Below are 22,992 nucleotides of genomic sequence, written 5' to 3' on the forward strand. Positions count from 1 at the left end.
ATATAAAGAAGCACCCTTAACAAGTGATGCCAACTAGCAGGTCCAAAACAATCTGTTTTAAATGCATTGAAAGCAGTTTGAATGGCCTTATTTGCACAATGAGGAATTTCTGCAAACTTTGCTTAACAAGCTGCAGTAGCATTTATAACTCTGTAGTTGTGTATCAGATATTGAGAATGGCTGATGAGGCAAATATACTTATTTTGATGGCTATAACTTTCTGGAACAATCAAGCTTCCAATCAAAGTCAGATTTGTGACTGTTGGGCTTTGTGTTGAAGTGGTGATTAAAAGTTATTCAAACAGTTAGATAAAGTGCACGCAAAAAAGATTTTGGACACTGAATCCACACTTAAAAATTTATGAATGTCTTTGCATTATATACTGTAACAAAATATCAAAGCAAGTATCACTTTTTTAAACTAAGATGACACAAAATAAGTTTGTCTGGTTTCAAACTATACAGTAAAAAACTATGATTGTTCAAAATAAAGACAACAAGTACGTATTTGGACACTTTCTGGTTGTTACTGAAACATGTCCATAGTTGACATGATGAATTGCACCTTTGATTACTCTGCATTTGTGAGAACTTGTCGTTTTAGGGGAACTGACTTTATACGCTCACTTAAAATCAATTGTTAAAAGTAATTGCAAAAACAGCTCAGAAAAGTGAGTCTAGCTTTATTTGTATTCGGATATCACTTTGTTTTAAATTTTGTTTTCTAATGCAATGGCGTCCAATTTTAAGTGTGACTTGAATGTGCAAAAACTTACTGGAACCACTGTATAAAAACGTTTGATGTCAGTCAAAACTGTAAAGTCTTGTCTAGTAATTGTAGAAAAATAGTTCAGGTTTACAGACTGGCAAAAGGCTATCAACTCTTGCAAACTGGAGCATGTCTCTTAAATGGGTTTGAGGTCAGTTCCACTTTAATTAGGATCTGAATAGGGTAAAAACAGTACTGTAGTCTAGGGCACCTGTAAGCATACTGCATATGTCTACCAATCTTTCTAAGGATTTTATGTCTACTTACCTAAAATGAGAAATTATATGTATGACCACCAGAACAATGAGAAGGTATTTGACCCGTAACTTTTCTATCTACTGAAGTGATGCCGCAGCACCTTTGATTGAATTCTGATTTTTTGTGTAGAATGAATAAAAAATAAAAAAAAACTCTCTCTAAAGGAGCAAGGAGCAGCAGGAGTGCTGAGCTGAAGGCATAAATTCACTGTTCTTAATAAATTCACAGTATGCTCACCTCTTCTGTCACCATTACACCACTGAGTAAAAATGTCTTTTCATCCAAAATCTGGACGAGGCAGCACTTACATGGTAGGAGGCTCTCTCCTCTCTATCCAAAGGTTTGGTGACAGACATTTTCCCTGTTACGGGGTCTATGATGTAGACGTCACTGGGAGGCTGGTCTGCTCCGGCTCCTGTTATACTGTACCGGATCTCAATCTCTTTGTCCTGGTCCGATCGAATCTGTAAGAAGGGGGAACAATGTGTGGAGATTTATAGATAATCAAACAGAAGATGCTTTGTTGCTTTTTTACTGTCAATTTAAAGGTAATATAAGGCACCTGTTGTGAAACTGCACAGTAAACACTTAATCCATTGAGTGCTGTGACAAAGCAAACTAACAAGCATGTCTCTTTTCATACCCATGCAATCAATGTCTTCATTTATTTCTGAAAACATTCTTTCACAACAAGCCCACTCTTTACTGCACAGCCTATTGCAAAATGTCTCTTTAATGTTTGCAGAACTACAGATGTCAAATTGTATATTGTGTGTGTGTGTGTGTGTGTGTATATATATATATATATATATATATATATATATATATATATATATATATATATATATATATATATATATATTCAGGGTTTTTCCTGCATTGAAATTTCAATTGCTGCATCCCAAACTGCATACTGTCGGCAAAAACTTACGTTCTTTTAGGGATGCATGCGAGTAGTATGAATAGATTTTGGACATACTTCATCCGGGTACGTGGCCATTGTCTCGTGACCCGAATATATGATGTAAGAACAACAACCACGAAAACTATCTGCACCATTTAAGCACAGGGAACAATTATCTTGGCATATATAGCACTTACAGTTGAGAAGAGCCATCTGACTCGCGATTCACCACCGTTCTTTTAAATCCAGCATTTTGAATGTGACATGGCCTCAGATCCTGAGGGATTATGGGATTGTAAAGTGTCCAGTCGATCCGCACTTCAGAATCTCACCGGAAATAGTAGGTCATCTGGGTACTTCTCGCTTACTGCTTCATGAATACTGTGGATTTGGACATACTACTACATTGGCATACTGTTTTTTGGAATACTATAAAGTAGGGAAGTATGGATATTCGGATGCCACCTATGAAATTCAGGCGATTTAGAGCCGTGCTCCCAAAGCAAATTTAATGGCATTCATTCCTCTTATAACTTACATTTGCATCTTTGCGGGTCGAATAAAGCATGCTTTCATGTGACCGCCGCAGCGCACATCAGCGTGCTCCAGAGTATGTGTATGTATGTGCCTCATGCTATAAAATGATTTAGCGCTCTTTTCGCTGTCATCTGTTACAAACAAGGCATGCGATACTCATGATGGTGTTTTCTAATGATGGGAAAGTGAAGCTTTATAAAGTAGGGATGGGTGGACCAATCCTAAAATATTGATACTTCTGATGCTGATGTTGTGTAAAAAAAAATAAATAAAAAAAAAGATCCTCAAAATATTGATTCTAACTTTTTTTTTTTTTTTAACTAGGGATATTATTATTTGGTTACCATGAACATGAACAATAATCATAAGCTTCAAAGTGAAATAAAAAGGATTAGGCTATATTAGCAAAGGATGGGAACTATTTCTTCTTCCGCTCATCTTAACATGCATGCTGAAAGACACAATCAGACAAGCGCTTGCTCTGTCACACAGCTTGTTCAAACAAGAGGGATCAGTGTCATGTACAGGTAATGATAGAAAATAAGAGAAACAGCTCCTGGAGAAAATTCACGCTAAAATAACAACATATCTAAAGATGACATTTCTTATAATGAGTTTGTTTGTAATTGTTGTTAATAAGCAATTAAAAAAAATTGTTAACCATGTTTTTGTTTTTTTGGGGGGGGGGGGGGTGTTATTGTAGTAGTAACTATGGTTTAACTAAATACCATGGTTAAACTATAGTTACTGCAGTGAAACCATGGTTAATTTTTGTAAGGATAAACAAAACAGAAGTCTAATAATTTTCTGTTTAGGCTCACAAATGTAAAATATTAATAATAATGACTTTAACTATGACTAAAAATAATATTTTAAACTACCCATTTTATCCCAAGAAATCGCAAAAAATCAGTTTAATAGAAGTATCGTATTGGTACCGGTATCGGCGATATTAGACTTGAAATAATTGTTATTGGATCAAAAGAAAATAAGTGGTATCGCCCATCCCTATTATGAAGCAACGAGGTTTCAAAACAAATGTATTGAAAATGGGTTCATTACATGAAGCTTCCATACATGTTTCAAATTACTGCCATTCAGTGGTAAAAAAAAAATAAAAAAATGAAGCAGACATAGGAAGCCACTGTGGCTGACAAAGTTATGAAGCAATAAAATGTATAATCAATGCTATTATATTCGTGTTTCATTCACTTGTGTTTATAAATATAAAAGTAATAACCAAGTGAAGGCTCAAGCCTCAAGGGTTCCATATATGAGTTAAGAAGTTATGTTAAAAATAAAAACAATCTGTGAGAGTAAATTAGTAACTGATTATTAATGTGTAGATTGGAAAATAAATAAGCTTGTTGGCGGGCCAGTAACATTTTATCAACAGGGGATTGAAATGTGCTTATGTGACTTTTGGGTTCAAACTTGTACTGGCACGTCCGCTTCTTTTGAACCACATACCAAAGCAGTCATATGGTTTTCACCCCAATGAAGCTTCAGACATCACAGATCACGTGGTTTTTCCCAAAATGAATAAAGCTCTGAAATAGTGCTTTAATGTGAAATGTGTAGTTCAGTGTCAAAAGTCACATCACTAGTGTTTTCTGTGTTTGAGCCAAGGATCTCTAAAGGTTATGAGCACTTTAAACACAAAGAAATCTAAACAAGATAACAAGATAATCAACCAATGAAAAACAAGACACAAGAACATGGAGGGACACATGAAATCACATGACAAGGTAACCACATGACATGAAACAGGAACTAGAATTTCAAAATAAAAGATATGAAACATGAACCAACAAAATATACATGACATATCCCCCCACTAAGGGGCGGCTCCCAATGCCCCAATATATGAACAAAACACATCAAACATGGTATAATTTTCAAAGTTCAATAGGGAGCTGGGGGGGTCTTGAGAGGGCGTGGAGCAAGGGATCAGGGCGGAGCCCATGGGGGGTGGAGCCATGGAGAACTGGATACCCTGAGAGTAGTTGAAGACTCAAAGGGCCAGGGTGGAGCCAGAGGCAGGGAGGACCAAGGTGGCGCCGGAGGCTCGGAGGAGCAAGGCGGAGCTGGGGGATCGGAAGACTGAGGCGGAGCCAGTGGGACTGAGGACCAAGGTGGAGCCTTAGGGAAGGAGGTCCCCAGTGGAGCCGCAGACTTGGATTGATAATGCGTAGCTGTGGGATAGGAGAGCTCAGGCGGAGCCAGGTGACTGACTGACCAAGGCGGAGCTGAAGGGACCCCGGTAAAGCCGACAGGCTGAAGGACCGCAGTGGAGCCGAGGGAATGTAGAGCCGAGGTGATGTTGAGGGATCGACAGGCCAAGGCAGAGTCCAGGGCTCGGAGGGTCTAGGCAGGGTCGGAGGGTCGAAAGTTCAGGAACCATCTCCAGGTCCAATAGCTCAGATGTGGCTATGACATGGCGTGGAGCAGACTTAGGCGTGGCTGTGACATGGTGTGGAGCAGACTTAGGTGTGGCTGTGTCATGGCATGGAGCATGCTCAGGCATGGCTGTGATATGGCATGGAGCAGGCTCAGGCGTGGCTGTGACATGGCATGGAGCAGGCTCAGGCTCAGTGGCCATAACGTGGAACTCTGGCTTGGAGGCCATAACGTGGAACTCTGGCTCGGTGGCCATGACGTGGAACTCTGGCTCGGCGGCCATGTCGTGGAACTCTGGCTTGGCGGCCATGTCGTGGAACTCTGGCTTGGCATCCGCCTCCCCCACAGTGAGCGTGGAACCAATAATCTGCAGGGTGAGGTTGATACATTGAGCCAGGCTGTGGGTACTCTGACCGCATGGCATCAGTGAGGAGATTGGCTCATTTAATCCAAAACGGAAAATGTCTTTGAGGGCAACCTCATTAAAGTCCACCTGGCATGCCAGAGCACAAAAGTCCTCCACATAATCCTCCAGGGGAGGATTCCCCTGGTGAAGTCGAAGAAGCTGGATTGCTGGGTTCATATTGCTTCGGTCAGGTATTCTGTAATGTTTATTGCTGGCACTGGCAATGACACAGGCGATGACGATGAAGTAAAGAACCCAAGTGCAAATTTATTAACAAAAGTGAAATCCAAAAACCCTAACTACAAACGTGAACAAAAACATGAACTTGACTTTAACTTGACTTGACATAAACTTGAATTGACTTGACATAAACTTGAATACACAACCAAAGTTACATTCAACAATATCTAACCTTGGACCATGGAAAACATAAGGGTTAAACACATGACATGGGAGAACACATGACAAAGATAACCAATAAACACAAAGAATTCTAAACAAGATAAGACAATCAACCAATGAAAAACAAGACACAAGAACATGGAGGGAAACATGAAATCACATGACAAGGGAACCACATGACATGAAACAGTAACTAGAATTTCAAAATACAAGACATGAAACATGAACCAACCAAATACACATGACATATCCCCCCCACTAAAGGGCGGCTCCCGACGCCCCAACACATGAACAAAACACATAAAACATGGCATAATGATGAGAGCGTTATCTGACCCAATTTCGACACTAGTAACGGTATCGGGACATCCCTATTTTATATATATATATATACTAGCACATACTATATTTAACATTGCACCACACAAAACTGATCTGATCTTTAGACTTTAGTGCCATCAGGAAATAAAAATAAAAAAAAGCCTACAATAGATAATGTGCCAGTGATATGTGGCGTCAAATGTTTGTTTATTAATCAAAGTCAAGTCACTGCCAGTGTTGCTTCACAAAACGTTAATTTAAGTCAGCAGCAGGGTTTGATTCTTGAATTAGATGCCAAACGGAATTGGGACTTTGATCACAATGAAAATGCTTTAGCACTTTCTTTCAGCTGCCTGACAATTACCTGCCATCCAAACTTGTCTCAAAAGGCCTGAGAACAAAGAAAACATACAGAAAGATCCAAGACTAAAAAGACATAAACGTGTTTATGGAAGCTGATGTGTCCTATTCTACTTTGATATGCAGAGGCAACTATAAGTCAGCAATTTGTAGGCAAACTCAAGTTTTCCTTGAAAAGTGTAAACACTGTGGCTTTTTCAACATTGATTTATTGTTTGAGGTACCTGACAATCTGTTGGGAAATCTGTTTGGAAACAGTCATTATTTTTGTGATTCCATTTGGTGCTGCCAATGAAAGCCAGGAATTACGGATTGCAGCTTTAAAGACCCCATGAAATAAAAAATGGGTTTATTCCAGGTCTGTTAGCCATCTATGCTAGTGTACTCAAAATTATCTTTTAGCAGAAATACAAATATTTTTTATTGCAGAAAAAGTATATCCATCCTTCGATATACCTTTCCATAACCTTCCATTGACAGATTGATTGATTGAACTACTGAACAAAACACTGAAGTTCCTTAGCATCATGGGTTTTGACCTACCTTTAATTGAGGTTGCATCATTAGCATACAAATAAATTCTTGTCTTTGCAATCTCTATATGATGTAAAGAACAGATGCATGCACAATCCTCTCTCTTTGTTCCCCCATCCATCTATTTTTCTGTCTCCCGTCTTTCTATCTGGCATCATTAACCATGGCATGGCTCAACGCGATAGACATTTCTCTCTTCTGTTTTCTCAGTCTCTTGCATTGAAGCAAGAAACATACTGCAGAACTGTGGGACATTAAACATCTGGATATCAATCTGCTTGATTACTTTGCTTTGACAGAGGATGTTTCTCACAATGCTTCTTGTCATCAAATGTTCGATAATTAAGCATGTTTAGGCTGTTTATGGAACCAAAAGCTTGTCCTATAAAACCACCAGAACACAGTTTATGGCCTCTTTAATCCTTTGATGCTAAGTCGATCACTTGCATAAAATACCTGCAATTAAATTGGAGGCATTAACAATATGAGCGTATAATCAACGGCACAAGCAGTTAACCTGTTTGAGGATCTTTGATGTGCGTAGCCAGACCTTAGATTAAACGGTCTGGTCTGTATTGCATCTTATTCTGGCCATAAACAGCCAACAACAACGGGAAGAACTATCTGTCATGTAAAGCGATCAAACACAATTAGTTTAGATCCTACATGCCGTCTTATGTAGCAATATTCATCAGATCACTGAATGAACTGTGGGCAGTCAGTAGACATGTAGTCTGATGCTGAGACTATGAGGATCATAGGGAACATTAGGGAACTACATGAAAAAAAAAAAAAAATTGCATTGGTATGTATTTCTGTATTGCTAATATTATCTTGTTCAGTAGTCTCCAACATTTATTAGACCCCTTAGGGGATAGAGAAATGGAGCAGGGAACTCCTATTCTATATTGTTTAAAATTAAATGTTGCATTTTAAGCCTGGCCTATGATAACATGCATATAGTACCATGTTAATGTACTTACATTGTTAGGATGCTTCCACTGCAAAACATGAATGCTTCCATTGCAAAATGCATAGTTATTGATGTACAAAGTAATTTACTTACAATTTTACATAACTTGTCTAGTTGCGAAGATCACAGAAGGCCCAATGTTTGCTGTTGTTTACATTCACTGCACACTATTATATTTACCATTCTTATTTAATCTGACAAAGTATTTTTATTAGAAAATTGATTTCAACTTTAATATTTGACCACTGTTTTATGGCAGAAATGAGTGAGAGTATTTTCATTTATATCATGAGTGAGAAGGACAATAAAACATTTAGCTGAATTTTAACTTAATATTGTATTTTTGTTTAATGCATATTTAAAAAAAAAAATTGTTTCATATTAGACAATAATTGACAGACCACCTGCAGTACCACTGCAGAACACCTAGGGGTCATGGACTCCCTGTTTAAGGCCCTTTGCTCATTTGTTTACAAATCCCACTTAAAAATGTAAAAATCCTTGCAAAATATTTTTTCATACGCATATATAACACATTGATCCCACAGTAAATTCGGAAACAGTAGGTTTAATTTTCTTGAGCTAAACTCCAAAATTTGAAGCACTGCCGCCAGTGGCCGTAGCGCTAAGTATTGTTGAAGGCATGGGCACATGTGAGCTCCACTGTCCGGGTGAAATGTCCACAGAGTGGCGCTAAAAGTAAATTGTAAAGCGAGTTGTTTTTAGCTGTGAAGGATGTAATACAGTAAAGAAGAATGCATATTTAAGTAACTCTGCCCCTAAACCCCAACCCTAAACCTAACCATCAATGGAGTAAAAATTTTATCTTAGAAGGAAAATGCAACCTCCAAATTGCACTCGTCACTAATTATGTGAACGTGATTACTTCCTGGTTTTAACACAGGACGTGAACCCAGGTCTACCACATTGCTGAGATAACTCACTGCTGGCAGCGCCACAGGAGAAGGTAAACACATTTGAACTGATGCAAAAATGTCTAATGGGAGATGCCGCTTGTCCATAATTCATCGTTTTTGGGCCAATGTCAGGGTGCTCGAACATATGGAAACAACATGCCGGCTTCCTCTATGATCATGTTGGGAATACGACTGAAAAATGAGAAGAGAGTGGAAATATCTCTTGGTGGAGATGTGCATTTCTGCCCTGCCAATACAATCTCCACTTTCAAGCAAGGTAACACTTCATGAAATATCACCAGATTCATAATTATGACCATGTTTCCGTGTGTCACTGGGCTTTGCGATGCACTTACATTTGATGTGAGGGGATTTTGTGCTGAAGCAATCAAATGTAAACCTTGACACGTTTGAGTCACGGGATATAAAACCCATACCCCGCCTACTCATTTAGTGAACCGTGGTCCTGGAGACCATGTGTGAAAGTGAAATGACTGGTGAGTGTGCTGCAGTCCTTTTTTGCATAACATATTCTGCAGTCTGAGCGTGATGGCTTTCTCTTCATTTCCCTCAGACACACCGAACTCCCACACAAGACCTTTTGGTGCAATATCTTAACCTTGTTCAGCCGCTCTCGCAGCTTTGGTAAAATTATTTTGCTATTTAAATGACAGCTAAAACATCTAAGAGCTACATTGCTCAAGACATAGAAATTCTGTATATTTATTTGGTAATAAATCATATTCCTGGTAGCTTTTCAGTGCAGCTCCAGTCCACATTCAATATCAAGGTTTTTCAAATACTGTAGACAAAAAGGCAAAGTTCACAAGCTTTTTATCTTACTACTTTCCTGCATAAACTGGCAATCAAATCTTAAGTCCCAGAAACATTTCTTTGTATTCGGCAAAGAACATGTCGGCTACATATCAATTTAGAGCACAAAAGGGATTGGAAATGTCTTTTTCAGGGAAAAATAACACACCACAGCATCCTCCTTGCAAACATTTGAAAAATGAGTGGCTTTCTGAGAGGCTGACAGGTAAGAGATTGGTATGTGGGCTACATGGCATGGATCAAAGAAAGTTTTTCTGCTCAATAATTCAGTAGCCGTGGAGCACCATGAACACACACCTAGAATATCTACCCTTCCTGATTCAGATGAATCATATTCTTCCGACTTCCTCAGCTCTAGCCATCCCAATGACATATATGTTTAAATATCCCTGAGGAAAAGAAGCAAGGTCCCTTGTTTATCTTATTGAATTTCTTATTGAAATTCCTCCCCTGGGCCACCTGGGAGGATTTGTCTCACTTGCACCCCTGTCCCACAAAACCCATCTTTAATAAACATTCTTTATGTTACAAAATTGAATAAATGATGAAGCATGCCTGTGTTAAGTCCCCTGGGCTTGACTGAGTCATCTGAATTTATAATTCTAAATCTTCCTCTTACTGGTTAGTTGTAGAACTACAGTAAGAACAGGGTGAATAAGGGAATATAACTAGCATGTAAAGTACAAATCTATTTCTCAGATACCACAGATTTCTCAAATGGTATATATATATATATATATATATATATATATATATATATATATATATATATGGCTATATCTACTTGATCTGACCATTAAAAATAGTTTTGTTTGTAAAACATAATGCATTTAGATTGAGCCATGTGTTTTTACTTATCTTTTAATTTAGAAGTTACCACATTAAGTTTTTAGGTTACCTTACAAATTTTTAATTTTTTTTTCAGAGTATATTTGAGAAAATTGCACCATTTCTATGGTAAGTTCAAAATGACTTCTGCCTTTCTTTGACAAGGTCCTCCTGGGACAGATTGTATCAATGCTCAGAGCCCCTTTCAGAAGAGCAAATGGAAGGACAGGGTTCCCTATCTGTCACTCACTCGACGTTGGTGTCGATGTAGTGACACTAGGGGTCACTCTTGGGAGCCCGAGACACCTCTGGTCTTTGATAAAAGGCCAATGAAAATTGGCGAGTGGTATTTGCATGCCACTCCCCCGGACATACGGGTATAAAAGGAGCTGGTATGCAACCACTCATTCAGATTTTCTCTTCGGAGCCTAACGGTCATGCTCATTGAGCTGAATACTACTGTTCATTCACCTCTGCTGGATCTGACGGCGCATTTCAGCGGCTTCTCCCCCCTCTGCACTGGTGCACTGCAGAGAACGCCCCTGGGTGCTTTGGCAGAAAAACTAGAGAGTATATTTTCTGAAAGAGCATTTTTCCCCTCTAAAAGAGTATATATTTCTCTAAAAGAGTGCACACACGGAACGTCTTTTTAAAGACGCGTCTTTTTAAAGATGCTTTTCCGATTGTGTGTTATTCCTGGTTGTGCTCGTTATCTCTCGCCTTCTAACGGTCACGATCACTGTCTTTCGTGTCTGGGCACTGCTCACGCGGAGACAGCGTTCATGGATGGTCATGTTCTCATTGCGAGAATATGTCCATGGCAACGTTGCGGTCGCGGCTCGCCTTCGTAAGAAAGCGAACCACCCAAGAGGCTCCCACCTCGGTCCTTTTACCCACGGGTATGAGGCCAGCGTGGCTAGCACTGGGGGCGATTTGGGGACCCCAATGGGACCGCCTCCACCAGGTATCCCCCCGCGGACCTCCCATTCCCCAGCACGCTCGTCTGCCCCGATCGGGCTTCCGGGTGGAAGTGATGAGCTCTCAAGCGCAGCATCAGAGAGCAGGCTCGTCCAGTCGGAAGCCTCAGCTGGGCTCCTCCCTTCGGGGTCGATTGCCCAGTCACAGGCTGACGCGGAAATGACGACATGCTTTCCCGGGCAGCCGCGAGCATCGGTTAGAGTGGATTTCACCACTCTTCCCTGAACCCTCGCTGCTCGGTGATTGGTTCCTGGGCTCGCGGCGCCGCTCAAAGCCACACCCCGCCCCCGTTCCTTTCTTCCTGGAAGTGCATGAAGAGCTGACAAGGTCGCGGGAGGCACTTTTTACTGCCCGGTCCCGATCTTTTCAGCTTCCCCGCCCTCACTACCCTCGATGGTGGGGCGGCCAAGGGCTATTCGGCAAGCCCCCGGTGGATAAAGGTGCTCGCAGTGCACCTATGCCCGCAAAGCGCCGCCACCTGGCGCGGGTGCCCAAAGCTCCCATCCAAGGCCTGTAGGTTTACGTCGTCTCTGAGGGGACGAAACTCAGGGGAGAGTGGAGACTCCACCTTCAGGTGGTCCAGCTGATTTGGAGTCGATTCGACAGGCACAGGTGCACCTGTTCGCCTCCCAAGAATCCTCCCCACTGCCCGCTCTGGTACGCTCTGACCGAGGCCTCCCTCGGCATAGACGCGCTGGCACACAGCTGGCCCCCTGGCATTCGCAAATATGCGTTTCCCCCAGTGAGCCTGCTTGCACGAGGAGCAGGTCATCCTGGTAGCACCCTACTGGCCCGCCCAGACGTGGTGCTCAGACCTCACGCTCCTCGCGACAGCTCCCCCCAGGCAAATTCCCCTGAGGAAGGACCTTCTTTCTCAGGGAAGGGGCACCATCCAGCACCCGCACCCAGACCTCTGGAATCTCCATGTCTGGCCCCTGGACGGGATGCGGAAGACCTAAGCTGTCTCCCACCTGGGATGGTAGACACGATCACTCAGGTTAGGGCTCCCTCTACGAGGCGCCTGTATGCCTTGAAGTGGTGTCTGTTCGCTAAGTGGTGTTCTTCCCGTTGGGAAGACCCCCAGAGATGCACAGTCAGATCAGTGCTTTCCTTCCTGCAAGAGAGGTTGGAAGGGAGGCTGTCCCCTTCCACCTTGAAGGTGTACGTTGCTGCCATAGCAGCACACCACAATGCAGTCGACGGTAAGTCCTTAGGAAGGCACGACCTGATCATCAGGTTCCTAAGAGGCGCCAGGAGGATGAATCCCTCCAGGCCACGCCTTGTTCCCTCATCGGACCTCTGTAGTTCTTCAGGGTCTACAGAGAGCCCCCTCTGAGCCTTTGCAGTCAGCTGAGCTTAAGACACTCTCCTTGAAGACAGCCCTCCTGACTGCGCTCACTTCCATCAAGAGGGTAGGTGACCTGCAAGCATTCTCTGTCAGCGAAATGTGCCTGGAGTTCGGTCCACTCTCACGTGATCCTGAGACCCTGACCGGGCTATGTGCCCAAGGTTCCCACCACCCCTTTAGGGACTAGGTGGTGAACCTGCAAGTGCTGCCCCAGGAGGAGGCAGACCCAGCCCTGTCGTTGCTGTGTCCGGTGTGCGCTTTACACATCTATTTGGATCGCACGCAGAGCTTTAGAATCTCTGAGCAGCTCTTTGTCTGCTTTTGGTGCACAGCGGAAAGGAAGTGTTGTCTCCAAGCAGAGGATCGCCCACGGGCTCGTTGACGCCATAACTATGGCATATCTCGCCCAAAACATGCCGCCCCCGGTAGGGCTACGAACCCGTGGTGTAGCGGCTTCTTGGGCCTTGGCCAGAGGTGCCTCTCTAACAGACATTTGCAGAGCAGCGGGCTGGGCAACAGCCCAACACCTTTGCAAGGTTCTACAAACTCCGGGTGGAACGGGTTTTGTCCCAGGTAGTGGCACGCAATACAAGCGGATAAGCCAGGGATAGCCGGCCGGGTGTATCACTTGCACATAGCGCCTTCCACCTCCTTTTGAGCTGAAGACGTGTGCCGTTAATTCCCAGTAGTGTTCGCAAAATTTGTTCCCTGGTTGACTTCCTCCGAGCCCTGTGGCAGTCGAGTTTTTGGAGAGACTCGCTGCCGGCCCAGTACACGCGCTAACTAAGAGCCCGGTTCTGGGGTAGGTGCTCCGCATGTGGCGGTTCCCTGTAAGGCTAACCCCATGCGATCTTTATCTTCCGCTAATTTGTTTCCCTGCTGGCAAACTGCATTTTCCTTGGGCAGAGCCCCTCTGCCCCAGTCTCCATGTTTGTAGTAACTCCTCCCCCATTGGGCAGGATCTACCTTGAAGGCTCTCCACATGGTTGGAAAGACCATGTGATGTATTCTTCCACTTAAATATCCCCTCCTCTCTTGGGGTGAGGTGTGGGCTCCGCAGTGTCCTCCCCTTGGGAGGGACACTCCCCGACTAGAACTGGCAGCCCAGTAGGATAATCCCCCTTCATTTTTAGGGAGTGGAAAAAGAGAAGGGGAAAAGAGGCCACGACTGGGTTAAGCCTGTCTCTATCTTTGGGTAGTCAACTTGTCCCCAAAAAGGGCCGTTCGACACTCATAACAATGTTGGGGGAGGTTACGTGTTGACCTGGTGTGCACCACACCGCCAGTTCACGTAACACAGTTCAGCCTTGTGGTGTTTTGTATAGGTACCCTAGTGTCACTACATCGACACCAACGTCGAGTGAGTGACAGATAGGGAACGTCATGGTTACTGGTGTAACCTCCGTTCCCTGATGGAGGGAACGAGACGTTGGTCCCTCCTGCCACAACGCTGAACTACCCGCTGAAATGGCCGGACCTTATATCGGCTCCTCAGCGTAAAACCTGAATGAGTGGTTGCATACCAGCTCCTTTTATACCTGTATGTCCGTGGGAGTGGCATGCAAATACCACTCGCCAATTTTCATTGGCCTTTCATCAAAGACCAGAGGTGTCTCGGGCTCCCAAGAGTGACCCCTAGTGTCACTACATCGACACCAATGTCTCGTTCCCTCCATCAGGGAACAGAGGTTACACCAGTAACCATGACGATTTGCAAAGAAATAACTGCAACTAGAAGTGCTAAGCTATGCTAACATTAAATGCACTGAAATAATAATAAAATGGGTTAAACTGGCAACTGGTAAAACATAAACTGGTTTAATTAACAATTAACTGGTTTTATTCCAGTCAAAAATATTATTTACTATGTCCGAATCCACCTGACTACATTAGGAATGTGAAATATTTTACCTCACAGTGCTGAATCAATATTCTAATGGCAAGGTTTGTTTTTTTTTTTACTGATACTGACATAATTAAGTTCAAAACTACTTTTATGGCTCTATACTGAAGTACTGCTGGAAGTACTTCAGTATTGCACTTGTTGAACAAAGCACCAAATGAAGATGAGTGAGAATAAATTGAGTAAAAGATTTAAATAAATCAGTTTTGAATTGCAATACACTAAATAGAAAGAATTGTAATATTATCAAGTCGCAACCCAGATATCAATATAATATCATATCGCCAGCTCCCTGCTGATTCCCACCCCTAACAATAGGGTCCTTTGAAGACAAACGTGCAGGGAATTTAAAATACAACTTAATTCTTTATACATCGGAGACTGAAGCCTTCATTAACTTTTCTCTGCATTGCTATTTTGTTTTTCATTTTACGATTTGGCATAATGAAACAAATAATGCTAGAATTCCAAATGTACTATTAATTTCAAGTTATTTGTAGTTATTAACACGCAAGCCCACTAATGTATGAAAAGGCAAAAAGAGAGCAAAAACAACAAATCAGCCTGAATAACCTTTTGAAGATCATTTAAATGCATGGCTGAAGCCCAAAAAGGATGTTTCTCTTCTATAGGCCTCTGCGGACAACAGCTCAAGTGTCTTGATAGCCCTTTTTTATTTTTTTTTGCCCATCAGGAATGGCTTTTTTCTTGATTTTATAGATTTGCACTCTATGCTTTTTACAACTTCTTATTGGCCCTGTCTGCTCTTCCTGTGAGAACCAGAGGCATTTATCCAGGCATTGATCAAGAGCTGTGTGAGGCAGCTGATGAGCTGGTCAATGGGTGCAGTTTGATGAGTGTCCATCCATGGCTCTATTCTCTTACAGGCTACCTTGAACTTCCTAGAGGCTGCTTCGATAACTAAAGCACTCGTAAAAAGTGGTCAGATACAATCATTGCAGTGAAACGGATGAAATTTGTTCTTTAGTGTCCTTTAGTGCTGCTATTGTCTGGTGTGTAGCTGACATTAGGGTTTCATCATCTAGCGTAGCCAGACCTTTGACTAAACATCGTAAAGTCCAGTCCACATTGCAGCTTTTTCAAGCAATGAACCACCCACTTAAGCCAGGTGCACACTGTGCGATTTTTACGGTCCTATATGATTGTTGCATGTCAGACTGTCTGATATGATCCCGGTGAAATCTTAGGTAAAATCCGTGGCACATTGTGCGACATTATGTCAGACTGTACAATCCATATTCAAGCCAAGACTTTGGTCCCAATCATCCCGATTAACACCTTTGACTGGGTGTTTTATCTCATCTAGCCATCACAGAAGCAGTCACTGCACGACTGAAATGCAAAATTTCTGACACTGCCAGAACTTCAGATTAATGGCAAAGGCAATTTATTGGCCGTCGGCGAACATATAACATTATGCAAAGACTTAAGCAATCAAAGACTGGCGATTTAACCCTACGACAAGAGAAGACTTTATGATCCCCAAAATTAATTTCGGCAAAATCCCAAAATCATGGCCAAAATCATAGTGTGAAACTGGCTTTAGACAGAAAGAGGCCATTTGATTGTTATGTAAAGCAACCAGCCACAGTTAATTTGGTTTTAACGTGCTGTTAAGGGGCAGGTTTAATTTTTTTTAAAACAGATCTTATAAAAAACACTTAAATAATGGCACGGGAGTTTATCAGGAAAACAGCCAAAAAATAGCAGACACTGAATATAGACTCTGTGATCAAAATTTCCCCTCATCCAAAAGTAATAAATCCTGATTGTTTCACAGACATACAGGTAACTCAAAAAGTTAGCATAATATACAGTTCTGCTCAAGAAATGATATATTAAAATATAGTAAACTTACTCCAAGTGCCTCAAACAAAACTCTGATGGTGAACTAAACTAAACTGGCGAACTTTGGCAAATCCTGTAACAATTTCATTTTCAGAAATGCTTGTTGTATCAACCAAGTACCTTGTAAAATCATCTTTATTTCCAGGTGTACTGATAAAAAAAACCCTGCTTGCCCTTAATCACTGAAGTCACATAAAGTCAGTCAATCAGATTAGAGCTTCTCCAGATTGAGAAAGTACTTTCCAGTTGTGTTCAGTTTGCATCACACTGTCAGCTGATGGACTTGTGCCATAAGAGGCTGCGATTGGGTCTCATTTGTGATGGCCACAATGAATCACTTATGTAATCTCAGCTGAGACCAAGCAACTGTAGCTAGAGGCCAGGAAATAGGATTCAAAGTATTCAGAGTTCTTACAAAGTGTTTAACGACACAATGGCCTTCTATTCACCTGTGCATTATGTGTAAATTTGTGTGTGTGTGTTTGTGTTTGTGCATGTACATGTGTCTATATGGAGGCTCTCTGATTTCCTATTGTGCGAGAGCAATCATTCTCAATAATTCAGCATACAAGCCCTTGCCCGGCTATATTGAGCCCAGGGCTGCTGTTTAGTTTCTTTGTCTTCTGCCCAGTACTTCTTAGACAGACAGAGACCATTCACAAGGATGAATCATCTTCCTGCCAGCATGCTAAATGATGAGCAATGCGCCAAAAAAGAAAAAGTGAGAAGCCAGTATAGAGGATTTATTGAGAAAAGAAAAGAGAGCGGCTGAAAATTTTCACTCTAACAGCTTGAAACGTATTGCTCTGGCAGGCCATTAAAGATGCTTTAAGAAAAAGTCGGGCACATTTAGAAGATTAGTCACATCCTTGAAGGTCAAGGTTCTAAGCAATAAACTTTAGTCTACCTTTCTACATCATAGATATGTGACCAAACCCTGATACTTTAGATACATTATTCCAAAGTACATTTTTTTTTCTTCTCCTTAAATTTGACAGCAATCTTCTTCTGTCAGTCTTATAATTCTAAAGATCATAACATTGTTTCTTATGTTTAACATAAAGGTGATACCCAACAAGCCATCTCACTTTTCTCAAGGCATTCTGTCACTTTTTGATCTTGTGTGTTGTATCTCTTCAGAGCCCTGTCAGGGTTGATAGAGGTTCTGTCTCAATGATGGACAAATTCAAATGCTGAGATGAACCATTTATGCTGAGATGAGAGAAGAAAGAAAACAATTGTTTCATGTAATCTGGTTTTAAGGCTGGGAACCAAAAACTGGTTGTTATTCAGAACTGGTTCCATAAAAAAAAAAAAAAATATATATATATATATACGTATAAGCCTACTGGAACTGAAAGAGTTTCATAACTTACAATACTGCACTGTTCTTGAATGTTAGCATTTCTTGAACATCTGAATTAAGTCAATGTGGATGTAACACAATACTAAAATGCTCAGACAGTGTTTCCTATGCCACTGAATCTACATCGCCATGGCAAAAGATATTACAGTATGTTTTAGCTGAGTTTTGATCTAGCCATCTAAATTGAATGTGATAAGAGAGATAGACTGTCCACCGCAAAATATTATAGTAAATATCCACACAATGATATTAAGGTCTTTATCAGGAGGCGTGAAGAAGACCTGGAGGTTAAAAAATTACAGCTGTCAATTTTGGAGCAAAAACTATCAGTGTGCAGGTATTGACTATTTTTCCTGTTTGCCAATTTTTCTCTAATATCTTAATTGCACTGTTGATGCATGCAACAACAAATATACACCATGACCAGTGTAGTCCAATTCATGAACAAATCACCCGATCTGGTAACACTTTATTTTGATGGTCCCCCTACAGATATTCAACTGACTATAAGTGACTTATTAACTGACTTGCTATAGCTAGTAAACAGTTTTTCAACAAACATTACTTTAAGGTTGTATCAGCTATTCATCTATAGATACCTAGGGACCATCAAAATGAAGTGAACATCTAAGGAATACGGTTAACTGACTGCTACATGTGTCCTTTTTTTAAACAGACTATCAACAGATGGTAAATACCAATACTAATAATAACACACAGGAATAGCAGCACCACATTGCAACCAGCACATAGACTGTATGTAAAAGAAATATAAATATACAGAAGTCATTGTTTTGATCAACAAGTTTAATGAACTGATGTTCTCAACATTAATGTAAGTAGATCATTAATAAAGATCTACAGTAGATCTTTATTAATGATCTACTTACATATCTTTGCTTATTTGCTTACCTGCTCATTTTCTTATTTCACCTATAGTTACGCAAAGGTTTTCTGGAAATGCTCTACTGACTGTTTGTTGCATATGAATTTCCTGTCAGTACAGAGTCACTTTACTTTAAGGTAGTTTCAACTGTTCATCTATAGTTACCTAGGGACCATCAAAATAAAGTGAACATCTAAGGAATATGGTTAACTGACTGCTACGTGTCTCCTTTTTTGAAACAGGCTATTAACAGATGGTAAATACCAATACTGATAATAACACACAGGAATAGCAGCACCACATTGCAACCAGCACATAGACTGTATGTAAAAGAAATATAAATGTACAGAAGTCATTGTTTTGTCCTACAATTTTAATGAACTGATGTTCTCAACATTAATGTAAGTAGGTCATTAATAAAGATCTATATACAGGCTACTGAAAGTCTACTGAATGTTTGTTGAAACAATGTTTACTAGCTATAGCAAGTCAGTTGATAAACTCTTATATTGCTGTTATACAGGCTATTGAAAGTCTACTGAATGTTTGTTGAAACACGGTTTACTAGCTATCGCAAGTCAGTTGGTAAGTCACTTATAGTCAGTTGAATATCTGTAGGGGGACCATCAAAATAAAGTGTTATCTAGTGTTAGTGAGAGGTTGTTCATTTGACAATGTGTAGATAAAGATACACATTCAGAATAGAGCACCGCAAATGGTACATTTAAAACAAATTAAAATGCTTCCAAAAATAGTATTGTTTTGGCTTAGTATTTTTGTTTATATATAATGCACAGTAGTTCCCCCAGTGTCCCCAGTATATTGGATTCTAAAGTAAATTTTTGTATTGTCTTGTCAATGCTTTGCTCTATGGAGGACCAAATTACTCACAATTAAATCATTCAATTAATATTTAAATATTTAAATAAATTATTACATACATAGTGAGTTAATTACATCCAAAAAAAAAAAAAAAAGAAATCCATAAAAAAAAAAAAAAAAAAAATAGGCCTACTGAATCTGAAAGAGTTTCATAACTTTCAATACTGCACTGTTCTTGAATGTTAGCATTTCTTGAACATCTACATTAAGTCAATGTGGATGTAATACAATACTAAAATTCTCAGACAGTGTTTCCAATGCCACTGAATCTACATTGCCATGGCAAAATAAATTACAGATCTGCTCTTCTGCTCTTCTATTACCTCGACGCACACAAAACTATGAACACACTATCCTCCAGAGGATTCCACGCAGATCTGTTCTTCACACTACCACGACGCATACAGACCTACGAACACACTATTCTCCAGAGGATTCCTCGTGGATCTGCGCTCCACACTACCACTACACACACAAGCCAACGAACACACCCTCCATCTCCAAGCTGCAGTTGGTGCCGTGTGCCCCTCATGCTTCACCAGCTTTGCAAGTGTTTAATTGTTAATAAATTCTGTTTCTTTGCCTCCACACTCAGATCTCTGGTCTCATCTTTTGACAGAACAATCTAGCCAGAATGGATCCAGCGGAGGACGCTGACCTTCGATCTAGGCTTGCTCAGCAGGGAGATTTCTTGGGTCGCCAGCAGGACCAGATCTCTGCCTCTAACCGCTCCATTGAGATGATGGCGTCCCAGCTTGCGGAGCTTACGTCACTGGTCCAACAACTTCGCCTGCCTCCCGATACTGGTCCCACTGCGGAAGCTCCCGCACCGGCCCCCAGCGGTTCCCCCCAGCATCGGACACTCTGAACCCCATCTCAACCCTCCTGCTCCATTCTCAGGTGCAGCGGGGTCATGCCGCACATTCCTCTCTCAGTGCTCACTGATTTTCTTGCTGCAGCACTCCGTATTCCCCTTGGAGACAGCTAAGGTGGCTTTTGTCATAATGCTCCTGTCCAGATGGGCCGGAGAGTGGGGAATTGCTATGTGGGACAATGGCCACCGCTGATGCTCATCGTTCCAGGAATTCTCAGCAGAGATCCATCGAGTTTTCGATCATTTGGCCCAAGGCTGTGAAGCGGCGAGGGTTCTGGCCGGTTTGTTCCAGGGTAACTGGTCAGTCGTGGACTATGCCATTGTAAGGGGGAAGTCACCCACTGGCCCAAGGACGGTATCCAATGGCGTGGCTGAAGGTCTCTTGCGTGTTCTGTCTTATCGTGCATGATATTAAATAATACTTTGATTATTTGATTTGAGTTCCATGTTTTTTATTAATCTTATCATTAATTCTTTTCTTTATTTCATCTGACTCCAATTATGAAAAACCTCGTTGATGTATCTATGCTCTGAATTTTAGTAATTCTCTCTTCTAGACTGCATTTGTTACTTCAATGTTATTTGGGTCCTGTGCTGGTCAGACACAGGTCCTTTTAACTACAAATTCATCAGTTTCAGATATTAGTAAGTTTTAGACTAAGTCCATATAGGTTCTCGGCTTTATCCGTTTAGTCTTATTTGGCTAAGTTCTATACTAGATTCTCGGTTTACCGTTTAGCCCCAGTCAATTAAGTCCTGTTTTACAGGTTCTCGGTCCTACATTTAATATTCCCATTTAATTCTACTTGGCTAAGTTCTATAATAGATTCTCGGTTCACCGTTTAACCCCAGTCAATTAAGTCCTGTTTTACAGGTTCTCGGTCCTACATTTAGTATTCCCATTTAATTCTACTTGGCTAAGTTCTATTATAGATTCTCGGTTTACCGTTTAACCCCAGTCAATTAAGTCCTGTTTTACAGGTTCTCGGTCCTACATTTAGTATTCCCATTTAATTCTACTTGGCTAAGTTCTATAATAGATTCTCGGTTTACTGTTTAACCCCAGTCAATTAAGTCCTGTTTTACAGGTTCCCTGTCCTACATTTAGTATTCCCATTTAATTCTACTTGGCTAAGTTCTATTATAGATTCTCGGTTTACCGTTTAACCCCAGTCAATTAAGTCCTGTTTTACAGGTTCTCAGTCCTACATTGAGTATTCCCATTTAATTCTACTTGGCTAAGTTCTATAATAGATTCTCAGTTTACCGTTTAACCCCAGTCAATTAAGTCCTGTTTTACAGGTTCTCGGTCCTACATTGAGTATTCCCATTTAATTCTACTTGGCTAAGATCTATTATAGATTCTCGGTTTACCGTTTAGCCTCTTACATACTTAACTAATGGGTTACTTCTGAAGTAGCTTAATTAAGCCAACTCTGACCATAGATTTGTAGTTAACAAGAAATATACTAGAAAACAGTCCTTCAGAATGAATCATAATAACAATTTATTTACCAGGTAATAGTAATACATTCAAACAATCCAATTAAAATAATAAATCAAATTCAAAGCTATCAGTGAACCAAACATAATAATATATTTAAAGTTGTATTCCATTCAAACATTTACCAAACATAAGAAATACAAATTGCAATTACCTGTTAGTGAAAAAACTACATGCAAATGACGAAGCATGGGAGATCTGATTTGCAGATTCCTTCAAACAATTATCAATAATAAGAAATACCTGGTAGAGAAAAAACTACATGCAAACGACGAAGCATGGGAGATCTGATTTGCAGATTCCTTCAAACATTTATCAATAATAAGAAATACCTGGTAGAGAAAACACTACATGCAAACAACGAAGCATGGGAGATCTGATTTGCAGATTCCCTGAGTTTCTCTGCCATCCTTCCTTAAGTACCAAACGATTCCATTGTTATTTCAGATGTGTGTGTTTGATGTTATTTAGGATTTGGTTTACAGTTTAGGGAGTTGTAGTCAACCTTTGATTGAGTAGGTTGTTTGATGTTTACAAAGAATACACCTAATCTGCATACAGCATCTGGTCTCTGTGTGAGACTTGGGAGGGGCATGCCCCGGATAGAATACTGTATTTTATTAAGTTCTTAAATCTTACTTGTGATTTGACTTTGCTGAAAGGGAATGAGACCGTTTTACCAGTTGCACTGAGACCTCTTGAATGATACCAAACATGTATGATCAGAAAACCTTTTACATTACAGAACAGGATAAGTCATAACTTAGTTTTTAGTGTCCTTAAAGTGACCTAAGGTGAGAGAGAGAGAGCAGATGTGAGTGTGATTTGCGTTTTATGGTTTTTTTGGGGGGATTTTTTTATGGATTTGCCAATTAGTGGGGTGTGTTTTCTCAGGTGGAGATGCTCCTCTGTGTGAGAGTTTTATGACGTTGGTTCTCG

General features: G+C 40.8%; 1 protein-coding gene across 1 annotated transcript in view; it reads right to left on the reverse strand.

Moving 5' to 3' along the window:
- The window catches only part of LOC127428278 (cadherin-4-like), a 340,076-nt gene that overhangs the window by 71,675 nt on the left and 245,409 nt on the right, over window positions 1-22,992 (reverse strand). Inside the window, exon 6 of the mRNA XM_051676519.1 lies at window positions 1,336-1,491. Coding sequence (XP_051532479.1) covers window positions 1,336-1,491 — 156 coding nt within the window. The remainder of the gene's footprint in view (window positions 1-1,335; window positions 1,492-22,992) is intronic.

The sequence above is a fragment of the Myxocyprinus asiaticus genome, chromosome 37, assembly GCF_019703515.2.
Source record: "Myxocyprinus asiaticus isolate MX2 ecotype Aquarium Trade chromosome 37, UBuf_Myxa_2, whole genome shotgun sequence".
Taxonomy (NCBI): domain Eukaryota; kingdom Metazoa; phylum Chordata; class Actinopteri; order Cypriniformes; family Catostomidae; genus Myxocyprinus; species Myxocyprinus asiaticus.